The following is a 22,837-nucleotide window of genomic DNA, read 5'->3' on the forward strand; positions in this document are numbered from 1 at the left end:
ACTATAATATAATTTGTTATTATAGATCAAAATTCGTAAATATATACCACTTATAAATTATTGAACAATCTACTAAAAACAGTAGTTCATAGTTATAATGTTATTTATATCTTTTTTACATTTTGCGGCATTTACAGTAATTGTTGTACGGTTGCGAACCCTGTGAAATTTTTCTTTAGTTAGATTTCTATTTTTTTTTGCTAGCTTATAGGAACTAGGATATACATATTTGGCATCAACTGCATGCGTCAGCGTTAACACAATGAATACACGGCCTTGGTTTTAAACCTATAGATACATGTGTGGATATTATGTCAGTCACGAAAAAGGTAAGAAGAGATACAACAATAAAATGTAATCTAACGTGATAAAACCATTTGTAATTTACGTCATATTTTTTAACTTATCAACGCTTATATTCCATGGCGTCTTATAAATGCTGGAAACACCAGGTGTAATCTAGGATGTACCTAGAAATTAGATTCTATTGTTAACTTCTTCATTCTTCTAAAAACTCCCTTAGCGACAAATCTTTCAACCTTCCGATAGTTTTACCAAATATCAACAAAGAAAAACGTCAGCGGTCCTTTCATATGTATTATTGAATCAAGTGTTAGATTTTGGGGCGAAACGTCTACATTTAATTAAATATTAGCACCAATTTAAATCAACGGTAACAAATATGTTATCAAGTCCCCAATCGTAACTACAAATATCTGAAAAAACAGGAAACGAAAAAGCTGAGCATATCGTAACGGATAATATCAAACACGTTTAAATAAATATTATATAACTTCTATATTCCTTCAATATAAAGGTATGGTATATTTATTTATCGATATTTTGTACGAATTTTAAGTATAATCGACAATGTAATTTGACAACTTCAACGTTTAAAGCGTTGAACAGTGACAGATTCACAAAAAAAAATTTTAAGATAAATATTTATTTAAAAATGGATTTTGCCGGAAGTCATAATTATTAGGGACTTAAGTCCCTGAAACTCCTTTAAGAAAACTGCGTACGAGTCAGTACTGACGAGACATACAGTCCCTGCTTACCGTTTATCGCAATCGTTATTCTATGTAAATTTACTAATGGGAGCTTAATTAGGTAACGATACTGTATTTAGTAATTGACTAATTATGAGAAGTAAAGGGTTTAAGGACTGACTATACGTAATTAAAATAAAGCAATCTGACATAATATGTATGTACATTACTATATTATTCACTATTAAAAATCTTACGTCTACGTACGTACGTTTTTTTATATTAAATATTTACATTTATTTAAAATTTTATATAATAATTATAATATAAATATTTAATAAATTATAATATTTATAATTAATTAATAATTGAATATATATATATATATATATATATATACATGTGTATATATATTCAATTTTTTTTTAGGTATGTTACAACAAAATATGGTAATTAATGTATTACTATTAGATTAAACGTTAAAGCAAACCGAACTAAGTAATTCATTTTAGCACGTTCATACAAATTTTAATTACCTACTAATAATTTGAATTATGTTTTTAACAATTTTAAATTTTACTCATTATAATTTATAACTGTACTTGCAACATACCTTCCAAAATGCAGCAAAATGCAAATTAGTTATTGCTTCTGACAAAATTGTAAATTACATATTATTTTCCCTATCCATTTATTTATATCCATAAAAACTTTTTCTTAATGTTATTTAATCCGGCACTCTGAATCAAAAGCCTGAGCAGATTACTATTCTAGTACTGCAATTATCAACTAATCTCTAAAATCTACATGTTTGTGAATAAAATGAATAAAATGTTCCGCAAGAAGGTGAGATAAATCACTTGAATCCTTCAGCGTAGGTAGATAATATATTAATGTTATTAATGCACAAACAACCTAGACGAGGCACTTATAACACTCCATATTTCATCCTTGCTCTTGCTTGATATTGAAACTCGGCGTCTATACCGTACATAAGGCAGGCACTGTCAATAAAAATCGTCAAATTGACATACCCCTTTATCAATAACGGACTTCGAAAGATCGGCGATCGTTTAGTGAAAGTCCCAGACGCACACGCCACTCGCGCAGACGAAGACGCGTGAACAATTCCAATTCGTATTGCGATTATCACAAATAAATAAACAATTTACGTAGTGCGTACCCAACGTGGTCAGACTCGTATCAGATAATCAGATAGTGTGCTGTGGAACGTCGCTTGCGCACGGTCTGTCTAAGTGTCTAATATGATCGTAATTGGTATCATCTTCTTGGCAACGAGTTTGGTGTCAGCTGAACTCATCTTAGCCCCTGAGCAAGATCTTAACAATACATTACCAGCAGAACAGTATTTTATTGAGAAAATCTTCGATAAATATGGATCGGAAGGTGTTATTAACTTTGAGGTAAGTGATTTCATATTTGATTCCAGTTTCACTTACAAGTTGCCTTTTGTTTTATGTGATATTTAGCAGAAACATTGGTACAAAGTATATTCATTAATCCTTATTCCATATCAGGGATTATTTTTTAGTCGCGTACATTTTTGTTTTTTAAGACATAACAACAGTAGGTAACTTTTAGCAGCAGATTTAGTTTACTTTTGATCTAAACGATATGCTATAAACAAATTGTAAACTAATAAAAATAAAAGGCACAGCCTTAATATAAATCGGTACCTACTTTCATCTTGCTTTGCAAAGTGCTTCTTGTTCCAATTTTAAAAGAAACGACACGCGTTTATAAATGGAAAATTTCTTTTATATCCAAATCACCTTTCCCTATTTCGTAAACGAAAGTTCAATGACCTTAAAGTTACAACATGACCAACTAGATCGATTCCAGATCTCTTATCAATTATCAAATAAGAATCCCGCGTGGTTGTCAAAATGTACACCCCAAAACACTCGAAATTGTGATGACATAAGATGTTAGTTTTATTAAACACGTTTTATTTGGTTATCATAACACTTATCTTGTTTTATTTTTTAGGATTTAGACAATCGTTGTACTAATGTCAGCATTACTCATTTAAGTCCATAGATTTTTGTTAATTCTATTGATTATACAGATTTTATAACAGATAATAATTGTTTACCCCGCTAAATATACCCAGAGTGTCTTGTTGGTGAAATGGCTTATCAAATAAGCCGGTATCGATGTAGGATACTCAATCATTAGGTGTGTTACAGTTAACTAAAACAATATTTATGTTTTCCCGAATTATTTAATTGTAAAGCTAAAGCCTGTTAATACTATGTCTAGGCTTCGAATATGATTTTGCCCCATTCGGTGTCGAGACTCTTGGTCCGTCGGGTCCGAACGGTTTACGGTTTTTTAGGAAATATCTATAAGGTTACTCGACATCACAGGAGACAGAAGAGCTGACAGCTACCTAAAACAAATAATTAGTCAAGCTATTCAAAGGGGGAATGCTGCCAGTATCTTCGGAACCTTCCCTAAAGGGACTCATTTTAATAATAATGTTACTTATTTTATTTTTAGGTTAGTTATTGTTTTTATACCTGTATCTTATATACCTTAATAAACATATTTTAATTTAAAGTTTCAAAGTAATAAAATTTCTATTTCCAGTAGTCTTATTTCCTTCTCGTTACAGACCAAGTAATAAAGTTGTATTTTAGTTTAGGTACTTCTTAGAGTTTATAGGATAGTACATAATGAACTTTTTCTGCACATTATGCAACAATGAACATTAGTTAGTATTAACACCTACCTATTTTTATGTAGTTAATTACATGTCTCTGTTTCAATATGAACATATTAACCCAGGATATAATAATATTGTAGTAACATTTTTAAATAAAAAATTCATAAACTAAATAGAACAGAAAGACGTCGAACTAGTTGTTTTCCAATCAAATAAATATAACTTGCTTGAAGGTACTAAAACAATACACTAAGACTTTTGTTATACAAAGATTTGCATTAGCATTATACAATTATTATCTTATCAACTTATTCAACGATATTTTGCTTAATTCTTTTAGTTTTGAATGGACCACCTGTTTCTCTGTGGTTTCGTTCATTGTTCTCAAGAGCCGCTAACTAAACACAAAAAAACAATTGTACAGTCGTCATTTAAAGTGACAAAATCACACGGGCAAATTTAAAAAGTATAATGAAGATAGATCAAGATTTTTTTTTTCACACCTATCATGCTGATTTTTATTAGTTTTTGTTTAATATCAATTACTTTTTTTAGGTCTTTTTTTGTATACTCAATGTATTTTTGATCGTTCGAAATTATTTTGGGTTATCCTAGCAATTATTAATTTAGTAATTGTCCTAGTAATTAAATATTGTAATATTATCACGTTTTTATGTATGGTTCAAATACATAATTGAGAACTATGTAATATGAATGTTTTCAAATTGACAATGTCTCACCGAAACGTGAGAACCGTATAAATCTTTGAACCGGACAAAATGTATTGTTTTTAACAAGCAAAACCGAAAAATATTATGACAACGTTTATGTTTGCGATTTTACTTCTCTAGCGTCTTACATTTTCTATGAGATGCATGACAGTATTACCCACACACAAGCGAATAAGCTTTTGTAGATTCTGTGTAGGTATAATAATATACAAGCTTTCTTAATTGTGTATTGGGTATTTCAGGGATTCGAACATCTCCTAGATAGCCTGGGTTTGGGAGGCCGTGTGTTCAATTCGCCACATGATATCGCCATTCATAGAATTAACGGGACCTTCAAGCAGCTTCATGATACACAGCATCGACACAAACGGTCACTAACGACTTGTAAGTATCTCATTAAGTATTGTCTTTTATTAACATAGCTTTTACACATGTAAAGAAAACCCTTTTTCTCCGGATTTAATCTATGTTAACATATAACTAATTTTAAATTTATCCGATCCGATTTTGCGTGCTTTACAGTTTGCGTGGTTAAGGTGACTGAAGACAAAAGGTGTTGAATGTGAAAAAAGAAAAAGTTGTAGTATAATACATAGTACATAGCTTGAATCCGGCAAAAAACTGTTTTCTTTAACAGATTCTCATTTCTTTTTCAAAATCAGCGTCTTAAGGTCTAAATACCCGCAGTTATTACAAATATAACCCTTATGATATCACCAATATTAGAGTTTAAAATACATATTTATTACCTAATTAGATTCATTTCAATTGACTTACAAATCTTTCCAGTCAATGTGGAACGTGAATTTTTAGTAATTAGTTAAATTTTAAATCGAATTTTAATTTTGATTGATTCCAATTTACATTCTCTAACCATAGTATAAGCTGCGTCTGGCTTTGACTAAATTAAAACCAAATTTAGAACCTTGAATGTCCAATGAGAAAGACGGAAGCTCATTATAGGAATATACCTACTATTTTTAGTTTTCAAACAATTGGTTCGAACGACCTTGCAAAAAATCCGTGAAAATTACATTCACAAACTAGTTAGGAATGGTTAAAGCCAACCGTATAATTATATTTTATACATAACACTAGTCCTTGCTAGCGTATATAGTACTAAATATAAGTACTAATAATTTAAATATAAATGATTATGGAATATGCCTTCCATAATCATATTTTATAAAACACAGCTTCACAGCTCATTTTATGTGTTTCTATGATCGTTTCACTTTTAATGGTGACCATTCTTCTGTCGTCATAAGTTGCAAGATTTGGGCTATGTGTACGGAGATATTAAGAAACGACACTTAGCTAAGTGTGACTCCCGTATGTCAGTATTTTTGATTTTGAAAAAGGAATATATGAATCTTACGCGAGTAGGTCTTTGAATTTTAAACCTCTTCTAGCGTCAGTTGAGGGTAGGCTACACTGCTAGGATTACACAAGTGTTGTATATCTATTTTGACATTAATTTGGAATAAATATTTTTCAAATGCTTAAAATATTTTCAATATCAACGTAACACTAAACTAGATCCCACCAATGGAAATAGGTAACTTTATCGACTAATAAATGGAAAATCTTTTCAATCCGGTGTAACTTGTTCGTTTGGTAGAAAGCTGACTTTCGCGTAATATATATACATATATGTATACTATATATTTGTTGTATGATAAATACTTGAATAGGCATTTAAAGGAACAATTTATATATATTAATAATTCATAAACCATTCTATGAACGGTAGATACTCAATCCCCAGTAGCATAAACGTTTTTCTTTGTGAAACAATGACTAAGAATATTACTTTGTAATTTAAACACAAAATCTCTGCCAGCTATAATCCAAGCCCAAATGCAAGAAGTCACCGAGAGGACGGAATCAAGAACGTTTTAAATTTGGTGTTGTAAACATTGTATTTTTATATATCAGATCTTTACGTATGGGAAATAGATAAGATTTGGAGTGGATCAACTTGTTTACGTAATAATCCCATGGACTATATCCGTTAAAGATTATTATTACAAATATATTTTTTTATGTACGCCTTGGCCGTTCTTTTACGCAATAGCATATTGCTAGGTAATAAGTAGGGTGTATTTATGTAATAAGGAAAAATGTTGATAAATAAAGCAGGGCACAACCTCAAAAAAATCGAGAAAAGGGATAATCATCCTCATACTTGTGCCATCCTCTGTATATACTTCAAGTCTACTGGATATTGCCCCCTTCCCCCCCCCTTGATAATCGACAAGCGACGCACTTGTATGGGCTTAGTAGTAAAATTTACATCCAAGAAAATTACAATACCAGAAACTCAAACTTATGGTGTATTTATAAAACTGCGCTACGTTTATAATAAAAACAAACCAACAACAACTTAAATACATTGTAAGTTGACTCTGTTTTAATTAATAAGATATATTCAAATCACATTAAGAGTTATAAATTCATAACGATATTCATATCACGATACAGGAACAAGTCGGTTTTGCGCAACACTCGACCGTTATTTAAGAGGTCCCGATTATCCTATTATGACCCTAGGTCCACGACATCACTGCGACCCAGCTTAGTGATTTTATAACAGTTTATTACTTATAAGTTTAATTTCATTCGCCGTCGATTTTTTAAATATTTTTCTGCGCTGTTTGTACACAAATAAGTCGCAAACTTAAATAATATTTAACAACAACTTAAAGAATATTTGACAAGAAAAAGATTAGATAGTGCTAGTAATATACTTTATAATTATGATATGATTCTATCTATATTAAAAGCCCAACATATGAACTAAACTAAACCGAGGTACTCTAGAAAACTAAAGTTTACATAGTGTTCTTAATCTATTGATTCCTCATCTGTTAATATTTAGTTCTGCATTGATTCTACTACTCTAATATCAAATTAACATTCAAACTACTTCGTACGGCAGTATTTTTAAGTTTCTATATTCTTGACGTCCTGACAGTGTTAATTATTTATTTCGAATTTTGATGAATCTAAAAATGAACTGAATACATTTTTCCTTTTTTTTTGGAGGAGGAGGCATACTCTTTATTTTCACATTTAATCTAGGTAATTACTTAAGCTAGAACACAAAATTCAATACATTATTCCAATCCAGCCAAAGATTATATTTAAGTTATAAGACTAATGCATACGGCATAGATGCATCTAGATCATTTATATATTTATAGATTTCAGAATTTTACATAAAGTAGTTACTGTGTATTTGAATGTTTTGATACATTACCTTAAAAATTGTGTTTTTTTTTAACGATTCAGTTTCAATACAACTTCATTTTCACGTCATTTCAATAATAACATGAAACTGCACGAACTAAGATTTCACGTTGTGATCATATCATGAATAGCAAAGTACGTCCAGAAAACGTTTTTCAATTTTTATTTTACTAATCTTAGTCTATTGAAATTACTTCCTTTTTCTATCTTCCTTTAAAACTCTACTGTATAAGCTAAAATATACATGACCTGTTCATATCAGATCCCTAATTTAGAAAGTATTGTAATTCGTGTGTAAGATTTTTTTAATCAATATAATTTATTTTAAAAAATCCTTGGAGGTCTCATTATATTGGTTTGTAATGAAACTGAGTATTTAATGTAAATCATGTACCTAATCATATACTTAAATATAAAATTTCTTAATCTAAGGTATCTACCACACTATCAAAATTATATTAGCTTAATGTGTCAATAAAAAATAACGTGCTTTTTTCTTGGTAATTTGGTTGAGATTAAAACGATTTAATTTATTTACTTACAGCGACATCTATACTCAAGAAATCATGTTTATCACCAAGAGAAATACTCACCGTATATGGAATGGAGACAGAGCCAGGGATTATAACTATTAATCCAAAAACATTTTTGGAAATGTGTCCGGCCCTAGTGTATCAGTTAGACCAACGTTCATGTTACAAGACAGACGCACCTGTGCCGAAATTGGATAGAATTTGGAGTAAGTTATTTCTCTATATTATTTGTCATATATATTATCATGATTGGTTAATTTAACAATTTCTTTTTTTACAAACGAATTTGTAATTTTGTTATCTTTGTTAATACTATAATTCCAATATTAATTGATTGTAACTAAATTGATAGTTTTTTTCTCATATGGACTAATATCATTTTCAGCATGGATATACGCAACTCTAGCGATTTTAGTCATTAGCGCTACTGGATTATTGGGAGTTGGAATCGTACCGATGATAAAGTCTGCCATTTTCAGTCACGTGCTTCATTTCCTGATAGCTATCGCTGTTGGTACTTTATGTGGTGACGCTCTACTTCATCTTCTACCTCATGCATTGAAAAGCCACGGCTCTTCAAGTGAACCACAGGAGGAAACCGAAGTGATTTTAAAATGCAGTGTCACTTTTCTGACCATTTTACTGTTCTATAGTGTCGAAGCTATCATGCAGGCAATGAACGGTGGACATTCGCATACACATGACCATGAAAGCAAAACTGTGGAAGAGGAGAAAATCGAATCTGCAAAACAAACAGAGTCTATTGAACTTGGAGCCATAATGCCTGGCTCGCCACATCCACCGGTGGAACGGCCTATGACATCAACTGCACTTATGGTAATAGTGGGTGATGGTTTGCATAACCTCACTGACGGCCTTGCCATAGGAGCATCGTTTAGTGGAGATCCAGTGACTGGCTTCGCAACGGCACTTGCAGTTTTCTGCCACGAACTTCCTCATGAACTCGGTGACTTCGCAGTGTTACTTCGATCTGGTATGAGCATAAGACGGGCAATGTATTACAACCTTCTATCCTCTGTGCTTAGTTTCATTGGCATGGCTATTGGAATTTGGCTTGCGGAGGACCACGAGTCCGCCTCACAATGGATCTACGCTGCAACGGCTGGTACTTTCTTTTACATAGCATTAGCTGATTTAGTTCCGGAAATAAATGAAAACAATAAAGGAAGAAGCTTACACGTGGTAGTCGCAATTTTAGGCATTTTAACTGGCGGTATTATCATGCTACTAATCGCATTACACGAAGACTCAATACAATACCTATTTAGAAGTTCCGAACAATGAATAGAATAATGGTCTACGGATCAATACAATATTGTGATAGTATTTATTAATTAATGGTTGTTTAGAGAGACTTATATTATGTGAACTTGGTTATAACAAGTCAAGGTACAATTTAAATGACGAAACATTCCAATAAGGTTTTTTATAATATGATTTGAATTTTTTTATTAATTAGTAATAAGTGTAATATAATGAGTGTTCTTGAATATAGGTATGTTTCATTTTTTATGAATTTCTGAATATTAATTCTTAAAATGGAATACCAAGCATAATAATAATGAATTATTAGTATTATTTTAGTTTATGTAGAAAAAATCTTAATTTTGTGTAGTGTCTTTTTTTATAGAACAGGGGGCAAATGGGCAGGAGTATTGCTTAAGTGATACCGCCGCCCATGGACACTCAATGCCAAAGGGCACGCATGCGCAAGCGCATGCGTAAACCAGGAGCCGGTTGATACGATAATATGTTATAACATAATGAACTCTTACAAACGTTTACTTATAGTTAATAATATTATTATGTAAGGACATGAAAGTTCTAGAATGATGAAATGTATTAAATTTTTATAGTATGTACCTATTATGTGTATTGTTCTCCAAGCGTTTTTGTATGAGGTGAATATTAAACAGTTAAAGTAAATTAAGAAATATTTATTTTACAGTTGAAGTCCAGAAACTTGATAAAAAAGTTTGAATATTATTTTTAAAATGTCAAAGTGAAATCTCATTTAATCTCGTATATTTTTATAAAACCTTAACGAAAATCGGTAGCTTCGGAACACACAATACATCAGAATTAATTTCAGAACAAAGTGTATACATAGTAACATACGAGGCCGGTCCGATAAGTACTTAGCCTCACCGCGTGATAGCACTTTTTCATCCCTTAGAACATTCTCGTAGACAGATACTGTAAAAATTTCAGCCGAAGCGGACACGGACGCGTTATTTTGACGCGTGTCGCGATTTACAGAAATCATTAAAAAAAGCATTATCGGTCTGGGATTGATTCGTTTTTTTGAAAAGGAAATCGTACAGCGAAAAGTGATGACCACCGTTTACATCTTTCTAAATCGATCTCTTTCTGAATCGAACCTGCAGAAGGGCAAAACGATCACAGGTCTCTTATTAATTGGGCCGCTTCGACGCGGAGTGAAAGAAAAACGGCCCATTTGGCGAAGTGCAGGATGCAGGATGCAAATGGTAGAATTATTCTACGAACTGCTGCCCATATACTCCGAAATTGCCCGTCTTCTTTTTGTTTCCAAATTTTTAAAAAGTCACACGCCGGGCAGAAATTTGTGTCGAATGAGGCGATTATCGTCTCTACGGAGGTCAATTTGCAGACATCCTTTCATACATATTTTTTCTGATGTGTCAAAGAAGTTGGAACATCTCTGGGTTAAGTGTATCAAACTCAAAAAAGAATATATTTAGACATAAATCGTCACTTTTTCTTAGATAAAAAATATTTTTTTGTAGGCTAGGTACTTATCGGACCACCCTCGTACTTAGGCTAAACACTTTTAAAGTATAACAGTATTTGTGACATAAACAGGCGGTAATTTGGGTAGTCAGATCTACAGTATGTATTAATTTTTACCTTAGCATTTGCACACCGTAACTGCCCTTTATGCGAATAAAAAAGGATCCAGCCAGACGAAGCACCTACAGACGGATATATAACATAGGTGCTAGAAAATGGAAATAAGGCGCCAGTTATCTCAGTTTGTATAATTTCATTTGAAGAAAGAAAGATTAATTAGTACAATCTGAAGTTTGAACCTCTGAATCTGAACAATGAACATTCAGTTTTGAGAAACCGAATTTTCATTGTTTGTATTGTCGTTCGTTGATGGGTATTGTCTCACCCATCACCCATGTCTCGCATTGACAAAACATAAATGAACTTGACAATTGACATAAATGAAAACAATTGTCATGAAGACATGAACTGACGAATCAGCTGACTGTTTCACTGTTAGCAGATTACCAAAAATCAAAACAATGGTATTTCTTTATTAAACCTAATGCATAACAGTACTACTATTAATATATTAAGAATAAAGACAGTTTATTTAGGTACTAATATTTAAATAGGTCAGGTTTACACCTTGATATTTTAATACCAATAATCAGTGCTGAATTCTACGATTCCTGTATAAGCAAGCAATTTCTGTTTAATCTTGTAATATTTTTTTTCGAAAATGCTGAAAGCACTGGTAAGTTTTTTAGCAAAAAGAAAGGAACCCATTGAAATGTAATGGGTAATAGTTGTCTTGTGTGTATTTAAGAACAATGGCCTTTGTTACTAATATAAAAATAACTGCCAAATTATTGTATACACATTACGAAAATGAAGTCTATTTTTAGGAATGTTTTAGTGTGTTTGTCACTTCAATTAATGATATATTTGATTTAATCCAGACTTTGATTTTTGGTGATAGACAAAAAGTTAATCAACAAAATGAAAAGAAATATTTTTGATTTTTCAATTTTAACTGGATTGATCTTTATTTTCTGATTAAAAATTAATATATTAAAATAGTAGGAGTATTTTTTTAAGGTAGACTGTATCGTAATTACATATTAAATTTACACTCAATAATTTATTGTCATGTTCTAGTATAAAATATACCACCTCATTAGTAGATTGATATTTTTGTTTCATGATATCTTGAGTGTTTATTTGAGTACTCTTTAGGTATATTGATTAAAAAAAGAAATTATTTGAAGGTTTCATAACTAATGCCATTTAATGTTTATTTTGTCATTAAAGTCACTGTAAAATATTGAATTTCATAAAATTTTCTGTTTTTATACAAAATGTTAAATAAATAGGAGACAAATTAAAGAAATACATATATACCTGTAAATAATGGGTATTTGTACATCCTTATTTAAAACAAGTGTAAGTTGATTATGTGTGGAGAAAATTGTAATTTTCTTAAATATTTTGGTTTTTTATACACAGGAAATGCAGTTAAAAATTTGTTGTAAATTTATAATATATGTATACTTAATGTCCAAACTATTTTAATAATTAAATAATAGTTACAAATAAATATATAAATTAGTAACACTTCACAAAATATATAATGATTTCAGATCATCTTTGGAAGTGGGGTTTATACAGGTGTATATGTAGCACAAACTTACCAGGTTTGTTATTTAGTTTTATTATGCCTAACAATTATATTTACAACAAATACAATTTTTAATGGGACAGGGGGATTTATAAGCAGTTGGATGATGTAGAGTCAAGTTAATATTACCAGTTCCACCAGTAGGACCGGCCGAGAGGCTTACAGCATATTCAATTAGTTAAAGAATAGCATCAAGAATTATTTCATTACATTATTTAGTAGACTACAAAGGAGGCCATATTAAACCTCATCCATGTCTTTAGATCGATATTTAGAATGTATTAGAAATAATTAGGTGTTTGTTAGATCATATATAGCTGTATATTGTACCTGGTTCAATAGATTTTATCATTCAATGGCCTCTTTTGTGAAACCCAGTTCGATTACTTAATACTAAATTTTTTCTATTTTGTTTTTAATGCAGGATTTTCTTTCTCTATTTTGTAAGAGAACAGCACAAGAATGTGAGAGAGCTCTGGAAAAAAAGAAATGGTTTGTTTTAAATATTTTTTTTTATTTTTGTTATTCTTGAACCAGGGACAATATTTGGTAAAAATTTAACACCTCAACCTCCAAAAGATATACCGACTATTTTCTGCTGTCTTCTAACATTAAAGTGTAAACTCCATGTAATATCCCTTGTTGTAAAGACACTCTCCTAGTGTCGAAATCATTCAGCTCTGGTTATTTTAGCTTGTTTTCCATACAATGATACACTCTACATAGCAACACACCCAGAGTCAATATCCGCTATGAAATAATAAAAGTAGTTTTTAAGTTTCTGAAATTAGTTCAAGCTGCGGAGCTGTCTGTGTATGTTATTTTATTGTCCGAGCCCATAATAAACTTGACTATTGTCATCTTACGTTTTGAACTTTCTTAGAAATCCCTACATTTTTTTACAAATTGGGATACCAAGAACATGCTTTATCACAAAGGTGCCTCAATGTTGCAAAATATGAATAAAATAAATAAAACATAATTTCTGGTGCAGCAAAAGACATCAGGCGAAAATAATAGACTATTTGCAATAGTGCTGATATAAGAATTGTATTTATGTAATTACTAAAAAACTAGTCTGAAATAAACTTTTTCTAATACTGTTTTTTTTTCCATTTAACAACAAGTCTTTGTAACATCAAAATATGCACAGCTTGAGTGTTGTTATATAGAATTTTTACTGTATTATGTAATCATAAACATACTAAAATACAATTAACTAACAAAAAATTTTTAAATTGTTTTACAGATAGAAAAGGTGGAGTCCCCGCAGGTTTTAGTTGAGAAAGCTCAGGCCTTTATTAAAGCAAAAATTGATGAGTTCAATGGCAAAAAAGACTAATGTAGGCTTGAATTAAATTGTAAATACGTGGGTTGTAGCATGATTTTATTTTATAATAAATAATACATGAAATTGTAGCTTTTATATGATTATAACATAGATAAACCACCTCCAATATGTTCCATACGAGTTAATGGTTCTTCAAATGCTAACCAGTCACTAGAATGTGTAGGTAGCAAACCCATACTTTGAAACTTATACAATGCTAAAAATATATTAACTATATTACCAATTATATAAACAAACTTTTGTCCTACAGCCTGTGTTCCTTCTACCATTTTGAATGTACCTTGTGTAGTAAACAGTGCCTTTATAGGACGTACAATTAACATTCCCACCATCATAATAGGAAAAATCGAAATAGAATTTCCTGCCATGTACATAATAAAGAGGTTCATTGGTACTTGTTTAAGTGGGCCTAAAGCAACATCCCATAACTTTTTTATCAACAGAAGCTGCGAATCAGAGTCCTTAGAGGTCTCTACATAATTTGCACTAGTGGATTGACTGTACCCTGGTGGCGAAGGTAATTCCATTGTTTGCGAGCGTGATCTACAAGAAGATGAAATATTAAATCAACAATAACGAAATTTTTTATTATACATAACACGAAACTTACTTAGGATTGAAATCCAAAGCCCATTTAAATTTCTTTGAGTTTTTTAATTGAGACATATTTGCAGGTATATAATTCGGCTATATTCTATAAGTTATTAGCTCTAGTTCCGGATAATTAGTGAATTATTGATCTTAATTTATAACCAAATACAACAACTTTAACTTCAGTAGAGATTTTTTTTATAAAATTTAATATCAGATTAGTTGGCTGTCAATTGTCATTCTATCAAATGTTGACAAAATAGTCAAATAACCACAGAATTTACAATTGTTTTTTACACATGCTTATTAGCCGAACTCCCTTATTAAAAAAAAATCAAACTTTCACTTTAACCTTTTTCTCTGCGCGCCCTACAAAATATGACGCTCAAACGGCGTGAAGTAATCTTATCAGCCCTACGCTACATGAAAAATGTCATTATAGCGCGAGACGTGCATCGACGAGTTTGTTGCACGACTCGAACATCTCAAACATCGACAAAGATGTTTGATCGAGGGGACGCCTCTCAATATCAAAAAATCGTGCCGGGGCACTCGAGGCCTCTAGAGCCCGTACAAGTTTCCCGGTTCTCCGCGAAAACCGACGACACCAGGGCAGGAACTGCGGCTTCGCTGGTCGCCTCACTGAACATCACTCGGTGCAACTGGGGTTCTCACCTGGTGGGGTTTAACCGCGAGCCGCAAGTCTGCTATGGGACCATCCCCATACCACCCTGTATCAGAAGTGTGCGAACCTGGGGGACAACTCAAGGGAGTGTGGAACAGACTACACTTTGCCTTTTCTCTCCCTACTCTCGACTAAGCTTTGCCTGCAACCAGTTTAGTAAATAGATACTCCTCGTTTGCTTTTAGTTACATAAGTCGACAATTTATTTTCCTTACTAGGTTAACAAAATTGTTGCTTAATTACACGACAAAAGTTACATAGCGCATTTGAAATAAAACTTTAACAGTAGGTAACCTAAATGAGAACTCTCTATTTAAATATACCTTTACGAAGTAGTGTAACTCGCATACAAATAATTTTTGGTTATATAAAAGAGCTCAGAGGATTTAGACAGCAGCGCAATGAAACCCGAAAAATTTAAGTAGATAATATTTATTTGCAAAACGAGATTTGATTAAGTTTCGCAATTGAGTCGTAAAGTTTAAGTATATTCTTTCGTCTACGATTCGGCACAATATTGAGTAATTATCAATAAATAACGTTTAAAATGTTATCATTATATATCTAGGTATATGAAATTAACCCATATCTAAAAAAAAAAACATATGTGCAATTCACACATGGTAAAAGTGAAACCTTTAAAAGCAAAGTTTTTATAATTAATCAAATATAAATTAATCATTTTCCACTAACTAAATGTGTGTGTTCTATAAAAACAGTATATTTTAATGATACATTTTAATTTATAAGTTTAATATAAATCTTTAGTTTGGCAAAAACTAAAACAACGAAAGTTTGAAATTCGATCAAATAAAAAAGCGGCAGTAAAGAGAGGCTGTATAATGCCTCCTATCTCATTTTCTCCCACGTTAAATCTTATGAATTTATGTTTCTGTCTCTCTTTACCGCTGCATCCGGTTTGAAATCACGACGATTCTAAAGAAGTTTATCTATCTCATTTTCTCCCACGTTAAATCATATGAATTAATGTTTCTGTCTCTTTTTACTGTCGCTTTTCCGTTGCATCCGGTTTGAAATCACAACGATTCTAAAGAAGTTTCACTTCAAAAACCTTAAACTGTAGCAATTCATGGCATGTGATTGGTATGTAAAAAATATCACTGTTCCTCTATAATTATCCATAAATATATTATTCGTGTTATATACCAATCATCCCGAAACAGGTCTGTTAAAATATAAGTCACAAGCTAAACGGTCACAAAGGTCCTCACCCAAACATCAGACTCTACCAACTGTTAGAAATCTAGTGAACAAATTAGCATATAATTATACCTACTCTAGAGCTATACACTATATCATACTAACAAATGTTGTTCTAAGAATAAGTAGGTACACATTCTTTATATTTTATAACGTATGAAGTATTGATATTTGTGTCGTATTTAAAGAAGCTGCATAACCGGAAAAAGAGTTAAATCGTAATTTGAAAATGCTTTTAGAAATTTAAAAATGCTTTTAGAAAGCAATGACACAGTAAAGTGTAAAGAAGAACAAACAGTGGAGAGAATAAAAAATAAGTGTTTGACTGTTGTAGGTGGGATGTAGGAAAATTGACCATTATTTGAAGTCTAGACTGGCTAAAGTTTTCACAAATCTACATTTTCACAAAAATGTAGATTTGTGACTCTTTCATAAGACACGACTAAACCATCACTGATGCAGGATAATGACCATGTTAAACATTTCCGAACTTGAGAAGCTAATTCAGAACTGTGGGCATACACTTTTTATTTATTATTTTGCTTATTGTAGCGATCTTTAATCTTTATATATTTTTCATGTCTATACAGGATATTTCTGTGCTTCGTCTTCTTCTTTCGACGAATTCTGCCTTTAACAGCATTAACCTTTTTTAGCATTAGCGGCCTTTGTAGTTTTAACAGCACACGGCCACCCCGATCTCTTCTGGTCTTCGACAGACAAAGTGTTATACTATCTGCTGATAGTACGGTAAATGAATATACCGCTGATTCCAAGCTTTTGGAGAGTCTGTAATATGACACTTTGTGCTAGGCGATAGTGATCCTATTTTCTTGAACACTTTCTATAATTTCAATTACAACATAGAATGGCTATGTTGTAATTTTATAATGAACACGAAAAATATGTGCAATGGAGAAAACCCTGTGGAGTGTTTCAAATTCAAAATAATGAATAAGTTTATTGCCAGACTAGTTGTACTAAACTTATCAAACAAATAATTTAAAATTTTAGTACCTACTTAATCTCTTTCGTGCAACACCATCTGTTGTAATAGTTCAGATGCATGTTGGATGTAGATACCTATGAGGTGATGATCTTAAAATACCTGAAGTGATTTTTATAAGTTGTAGCTGCGAGTATTCTGACATAAAATAAACATTGGTTCATCCCAAACTCAAACTGAAAATATCTATTCATATAGGTAAACATGTACACTTATGAACGTCAAAAAAACTAATTAAATTTACATTTACAACCAGTTCGCAAGTCAAGGGCGTAGAGCGGGTAAGAAGAACTGGCAAGAAACTTTCCGCCACTCTTTTCAATCGCCAAGTTTAGTTTTAATACAAATTGTTTGAACTGGAGCAAATCAATCCCATTAGGAACTAGGATGTCACAGGTACGACATAGTCGCAAACCTCTCTTTTTTCCCTCTTATTTGTTTGGACTGACGTTTATACTACAAAAAGTGAATGCATAATATAGTTATTTCTAGTAGACCTTAGCGTACAAATTTGCAACATAGTGCACTAGAAATAAGGTCAGAGGTACCTAAGTGTCATTGTATCCATCCTGATATAACTATTAATAAAATAAATAAATAAACAAATTTTTTTAGTCTTTATTCATACATATATATACTTCAAGTAATGCGTAGTACCATGAGTACTATTGTTTGTAAACAACCTTCATAACAACTTGTTTACAAACAAATGTTAATGCACTTTGTATGTCTGCGTTATGAATTGGAACAAAAACAAATTGCTAACTACGTATTTTAAATACTCTAATATACAGGTCAGTGGTTATGGGTTTACCTGCCGAAATTGGTAGAAACATTCTGTAGATATCAATATCACATTGGGGTCATAAAAGTAGTTACATATGGTAGTTTTTACCTAAACTATTTTGACTGACCCTACTAATTACGTTGCAAGTAAATGTTTATCGGTCCTTTATAAACGAATGCTTCGAGGAACTGTATTATATTGTACTCATAATTATTTTAAGATGTCCCTAGAAATAATTGTCACTGTTATAATCAAACTCCTTTCAAGCAAATTTAATTATGAAGATAATATGAACAGAATGCCCTACAGAAGAAGGAAAACTAAGATAGTCAATTGTTAAATTTAGAATTTTACAGTCCGGAATAAACATACCTTCTAAAGTTCATAATTAATTATTACAGGGCTTTAATCAAATAGGGAATTCGAATCTTAAATGTTTACTTACTTGTGTAAGGACCAAGGAGTCAAAGGTAATACAAACCATGTAAAGATGCGTGGTGCTTCAAGCGCATTGTTAAGGAGGAGCACTCCCGGAATTTTACGGTGAATACGAAGCAGAGACCGTTGACACCATAAGCTCAAAAAACATCACCATGGCAATATCCTCAGTTTCACTTACAGACGTAACAATTGGTTTTTCAATAATCTTATAAAAATCCGCCTAATCATTTATACTTTGAAAACATAGTCTAATGCTCTTTAAGAATGGATTTATGGAAAGGCTTAGGAAAGGCCTATTTTCATAATGTGTATTATACCTCAATGTAAAACTAAATTCTCGCATCGCCAATTTTCCTATCTATCAAGTATATAAACAATAACCTTATTAAGCTCCTTATTATTTACTATAAGTTATTAAACGAAATTAAAACAATAATTAAAGTGTATCGTAATCCAGTTTCTTCATAGTTCCGTGCCCAAAGCCATTTGGTAGTAGTAGTAACTCTTTTTCACATTAGTACTTTTCACCAAATATCACAGCCATTCACTCCCGGTTCACACAACACATTCACTACCAACGCTTCGACCTTGCTTTAGTAATAATTCTCAGTTTTCTATATTATCATTATATAATATTTTATAAACTTACGATTTCATTAAACCATTGGATGAGCTGCGTACCCTGATGTACAGGTCTCTCTGGCAGGCTGTACAGGCACTCCAATAACTGACAGAGTAATGTAACTTATTATTGAATGAATCAATTTGTATTTAATACAAATTCCAAATTTGTAGTAAAAGTTATATATATTTGTATTCGTACTAATCGAAAATTTAATTTAACATTATAACACGCTTTTCTACTCTCTACTGGTAGATCAGATTTTCTCAATTAATTTTCAACGTCCTCTTCCAATCTGCGTATGTGTTTAGATATTAATAATAAGGGTGGAATATTTTAAAAGCTGTTCTGTCGTCATCTCATATACATAATTAAACCAGTTCTGCGACTCGGGAACTAGTGATCGTCAAACGTTTTAATACAAAAGTGAGGTGTATCGAGAGGCAGCCTCTATTCTCAATTCGCGTGTTGCCACAGTTTTTAATAACAATAAGTTTGGTGCCCATGTCACGAAGGACGCCAGGAAGAAAGGAGTGGGACGTACGAGCTTCCACGCTAGCCCGTAATACCCATAACAAAATAAGAAGTATAGTCGAGAACCTACGGGTTGAGCCAAATCCCCAAAAGGAATTGATCGCTCTTTCTATAGGTATGATTGATGTTTGTGGCAAAAATAAAATGCATACCCATTAACTATCTAAAATATAAGTATGAGTAATCATTTTTTGTACCTTAGATAATTCATGCCGTTTGATTTTATATTTTCATGAATTTACAAATAATGTAAAATATATATTTTTTTTATTACTAATTCATATCAAATATTAGAGTTATAGACACAAATAAACCATTCATAAATATAGTAAATGCGCCTATTTTAGTTGTGCAAGTGAATAATTAATCGCTTACCATTTTCTGACGCGCCATTGGCAGGTGATCCTACAACATTCGGGAATCTCAATCCTCCTGAACAAGTTTTACAAGCAGTTCGAGAAAGTGTGGAATCTCACTCAAGTAGGGGGTATGCTCCTGCTAAGGGGCACCTAGAAGCTCGACAAGCTGTTGCAGAATATAGTGCACATCAAGGAAATATAAACCCAGACGATGTCATACTATCTAGCGGCGCCTCTCATGCGATTGAGCTTGCTATCACCGCCATCGCAGATTCTGGACAAAACATACTTATACCACGACCTGGTTTCATGATTTATCAAACTCTATCTGAGGGATTAGGAATATCTATTAAATTCTATAACTTATTGGTAAGTCATCAAACTTAATCTAAAATAATATTAAATGAATAACTTAATATTAGCAACTAACTATTTATCAGAATATTTTTTGGTTATTACATGAAATAAAATAATGTATAAAAATGCAAAGGATTACTACATTTTTCTTGATTAAAAACAAGTCAAATGCTTTAAAATAATTTTATACCTAAAACAAGTAACCTTGAAAGTTGAATTCAAAGATCAATAAAACAACGAGGACAGCTACGTAAACCACATATTAAGAATCATGGGTTATACAACGCAAAATAATTAAATGAAATTTATTTTATATATATAGTATAGCTTGAATCAACTTATTTCAATTCTGCTGACTGGGAAGTTCTCGGATGCTAGTATTAGGGACAAAGGCTTTCCAAATATTCTAACGAGACATGCGGTATCAACGAAAATATAATTAATTCCCAGTTGATATCTACTAAGCGCTAATCAACAAGTTTCTAGAAGCATAACAAGTTTCCAGTTTATTGTGTAGCTTGATTTGCATACCTACTATTTACGTCTTATTCTTTGGTATCCTTTTAAATTATAAATGCGTAAATACGTAACACGTAAAACACCGCAAATATTACACCATTTTATATTTTACAGCCAGATGAGCAATGGAAAGTCGATATAGACGATTTAGAAAATCAAATCGATGACGACACAGCTGCCATTATTGTAATAAATCCATCGAACCCATGCGGTTCAGTATACAACAAGGAGCATTTGCTGGAAATATTAGATGTAGCCGCAAGAAACCACGTGCCAATTATAGCTGATGAAATTTATGAACATTTCGTGTTCTCTGGTCATAAGTTCCATGCATTGTCATCCTTGTCTGTTGATGTTCCAGTTCTAACATGTAGTGGACTCACAAAGAGATTTTTAGTTCCTGGTTGGCGTATGGGATGGGTAATCATCCACGATCGCCATAATATTCTTGGAAAAGAAATTAGAAACGGGCTAAGCAATTTAGCATCAAGAATTCTAGGACCAAGTGTGTTAGTTCAGCGAGCGTTACCAAGTATTCTCAAATATACACCACAAACATTCTTCGATGATGTCATACTATTTATTGAGGTTAGTTAACATAATAACATGAAGTTGGTATAAAAAAAATTAATAAGATGGAAGGAACTTACAATTTACATTCACCGATGTAAATAGAATATATATTTTAAAGTAAAAGGTTACCAGAATATTTTTATTTTCAGAATCAAGCAAAACTTGCCTATGAAGAACTACGTAGAGCCCCTGGTTTGCGACCAATTATGCCTCAAGGAGCCATGTACATGATGATTGAAATAAAAATGGTTCTATTTCCCAATATGACAAATGAATTTCAATTTGTGGAGCGTCTTGTGAAAGAGCAGTCAGTTTTCTGTTTACCCGGGAAGGTATGTTTGTTACAACAACAGGTCTTGCGCTGAAATAGAATCCCATTACTATAAGCTGTGCAGTTCCTAATGGGTATATCGGGCTTCTGCCGTCCAATGTCTGACACTTAGCTTTTGTTAGAGGTCCTGGTTAATTCTGTCTATGTAGACTAGTATTTTTAACAGGAAAGATTTGTATGTCTATAATGTAATGGTTAAAAAAGTACTGGACTGATTTTTAAAATTATTTTACTATTTTAATGCCACATTATCACCTATTTTAATTGCAAGAAAACGAATAAAAAAATGCCTATAATTATATTTTATCGCATGCGCTGCGAAAACTATTGATGATAGAAAAAAAATGTTTCTCCATATTAAAAATCATTATAATTAGCATGGACGGGACGCTAGTAGAGAATGTGGACTATAGAAAATGTGACTATTTTCGATTTTACAGTGTTTCGAGTATCCCAACTATATGAGAATAGTTTTAACTGTACCTGAAGCATATTTACGAGAAGCTTGCCAAAGGATAATACTATTTTGTACGGAACATGTGGACTTAGGAGACAAGTGTAAAGATATGGAGAGTAACGAAGTATCGGTACCGCATGATATTGAAGTTTCTTAAGCAATTATTTAATTTTATTTTTATATAAAAATATCTCTTACTTTTTTTATAATAAATATTATACGTGAATAAGTACAATACATAGGTTGTTTGTGTATTTTTTATACGTCTAAATTATATATTGTATTATAATAAAGATATAAGCTATTTCACACATAGAATTGACACCCAGATATCGTCAGTTATAAACGTATTT

The 22,837-nt window shown here is 31.8% G+C and overlaps 3 protein-coding genes and 1 long non-coding RNA gene across 7 annotated transcripts; 3 read left to right on the top strand and 1 right to left on the bottom strand.

Annotated features, from left to right (window-relative positions):
• The first annotated feature begins 1,850 nt into the window (after positions 1–1,850).
• On the top strand, positions 1,851–10,144 carry LOC111000347 (zinc transporter ZIP10). The gene is made up of 4 exons (XM_022269750.2): positions 1,851–2,416; positions 4,655–4,796; positions 8,209–8,403; positions 8,583–10,144. The coding sequence occupies exons 1-4, from the start codon at positions 2,258–2,260 to the stop codon at positions 9,500–9,502; spliced, it is 1,416 nt and encodes a 471-aa protein (XP_022125442.2). The 5' UTR covers positions 1,851–2,257; the 3' UTR covers positions 9,503–10,144.
• A 1,279-nt stretch (positions 10,145–11,423) lies between these two features.
• Positions 11,424–14,069, top strand: LOC111000355. Of its 3 annotated transcripts, none has more exons than XR_006750750.1 (4): positions 11,424–11,514; positions 12,613–12,666; positions 13,075–13,142; positions 13,900–14,069. It is a non-coding gene; the product is annotated as an uncharacterized LOC111000355 (long non-coding RNA). The 3 variants fall into 3 exon arrangements; XR_002600423.2 differs by lacking the exon at positions 11,424–11,514 and adding an exon at positions 11,521–11,726; XR_006750749.1 differs by lacking the exon at positions 11,424–11,514 and adding an exon at positions 12,365–12,415.
• LOC111000354 (ER membrane protein complex subunit 4) lies at positions 14,025–14,813 on the bottom strand. The gene is made up of 2 exons (XM_022269758.2): positions 14,612–14,813; positions 14,025–14,544 (listed from the first exon to the last, which is right to left on the bottom strand). The coding sequence occupies exons 1-2, from the start codon at positions 14,665–14,667 to the stop codon at positions 14,082–14,084; spliced, it is 519 nt and encodes a 172-aa protein (XP_022125450.1). The 5' UTR covers positions 14,668–14,813; the 3' UTR covers positions 14,025–14,081.
• A 4,947-nt stretch (positions 14,814–19,760) lies between these two features.
• Positions 19,761–22,721, top strand: LOC111000348 (tyrosine aminotransferase). 2 transcript variants are annotated; one of them, XM_045631627.1, is made up of 5 exons: positions 19,761–19,940; positions 20,288–20,616; positions 21,238–21,711; positions 21,846–22,028; positions 22,468–22,721. In XM_045631627.1, the coding sequence occupies exons 1-5, from the start codon at positions 19,859–19,861 to the stop codon at positions 22,639–22,641; spliced, it is 1,242 nt and encodes a 413-aa protein (XP_045487583.1). In that variant the 5' UTR covers positions 19,761–19,858; the 3' UTR covers positions 22,642–22,721. The 2 variants fall into 2 exon arrangements, with proteins under 2 accessions (XP_045487583.1, XP_022125443.2); XM_022269751.2 differs by having other exon boundaries at positions 19,762–20,003.
• Positions 22,722–22,837: the final 116 nt, after the last annotated feature.

The sequence above is a fragment of the Pieris rapae genome, chromosome 16 (genome assembly GCF_905147795.1).
Source record: "Pieris rapae chromosome 16, ilPieRapa1.1, whole genome shotgun sequence".
NCBI lineage: Eukaryota > Metazoa > Arthropoda > Insecta > Lepidoptera > Pieridae > Pieris > Pieris rapae.

What these genes read in the sequence shown, in the direction of transcription:
- LOC111000347 (XM_022269750.2), top strand. Translation starts at nt 2,258, where the DNA reads ATGATCGTAATTGGTATCATCTTCTTGGCAACGAGTTTGGTGTCAGCT. An exon ending in CAAACGGTCACTAACGACTT is followed by an intron (nt 4,797 to 8,208) that starts GTAAGTATCTCA and finishes ATTTACTTACAG; the next exon opens with CGACATCTATACTCAAGAAA. An exon ending in GAAATTGGATAGAATTTGGA is followed by an intron (nt 8,404 to 8,582) that starts GTAAGTTATTTC and finishes TATCATTTTCAG; the next exon opens with CATGGATATACGCAACTCTA.
- LOC111000354 (XM_022269758.2), bottom strand. Translation starts at nt 14,667, where the DNA reads ATGTCTCAATTAAAAAACTCAAAGAAATTTAAATGGGCTTTGGATTTC. An exon ending in GCTTTGGATTTCAATCCTAA is followed by an intron (nt 14,545 to 14,611) that starts GTAAGTTTCGTG and finishes ATCTTCTTGTAG; the next exon opens with ATCACGCTCGCAAACAATGG.
- LOC111000348 (XM_022269751.2), top strand. Translation starts at nt 19,859, where the DNA reads ATGTCACGAAGGACGCCAGGAAGAAAGGAGTGGGACGTACGAGCTTCC. An exon ending in TTAAATTCTATAACTTATTG is followed by an intron (nt 20,617 to 21,237) that starts GTAAGTCATCAA and finishes TATATTTTACAG; the next exon opens with CCAGATGAGCAATGGAAAGT. An exon ending in ATGTCATACTATTTATTGAG is followed by an intron (nt 21,712 to 21,845) that starts GTTAGTTAACAT and finishes TTTTATTTTCAG; the next exon opens with AATCAAGCAAAACTTGCCTA.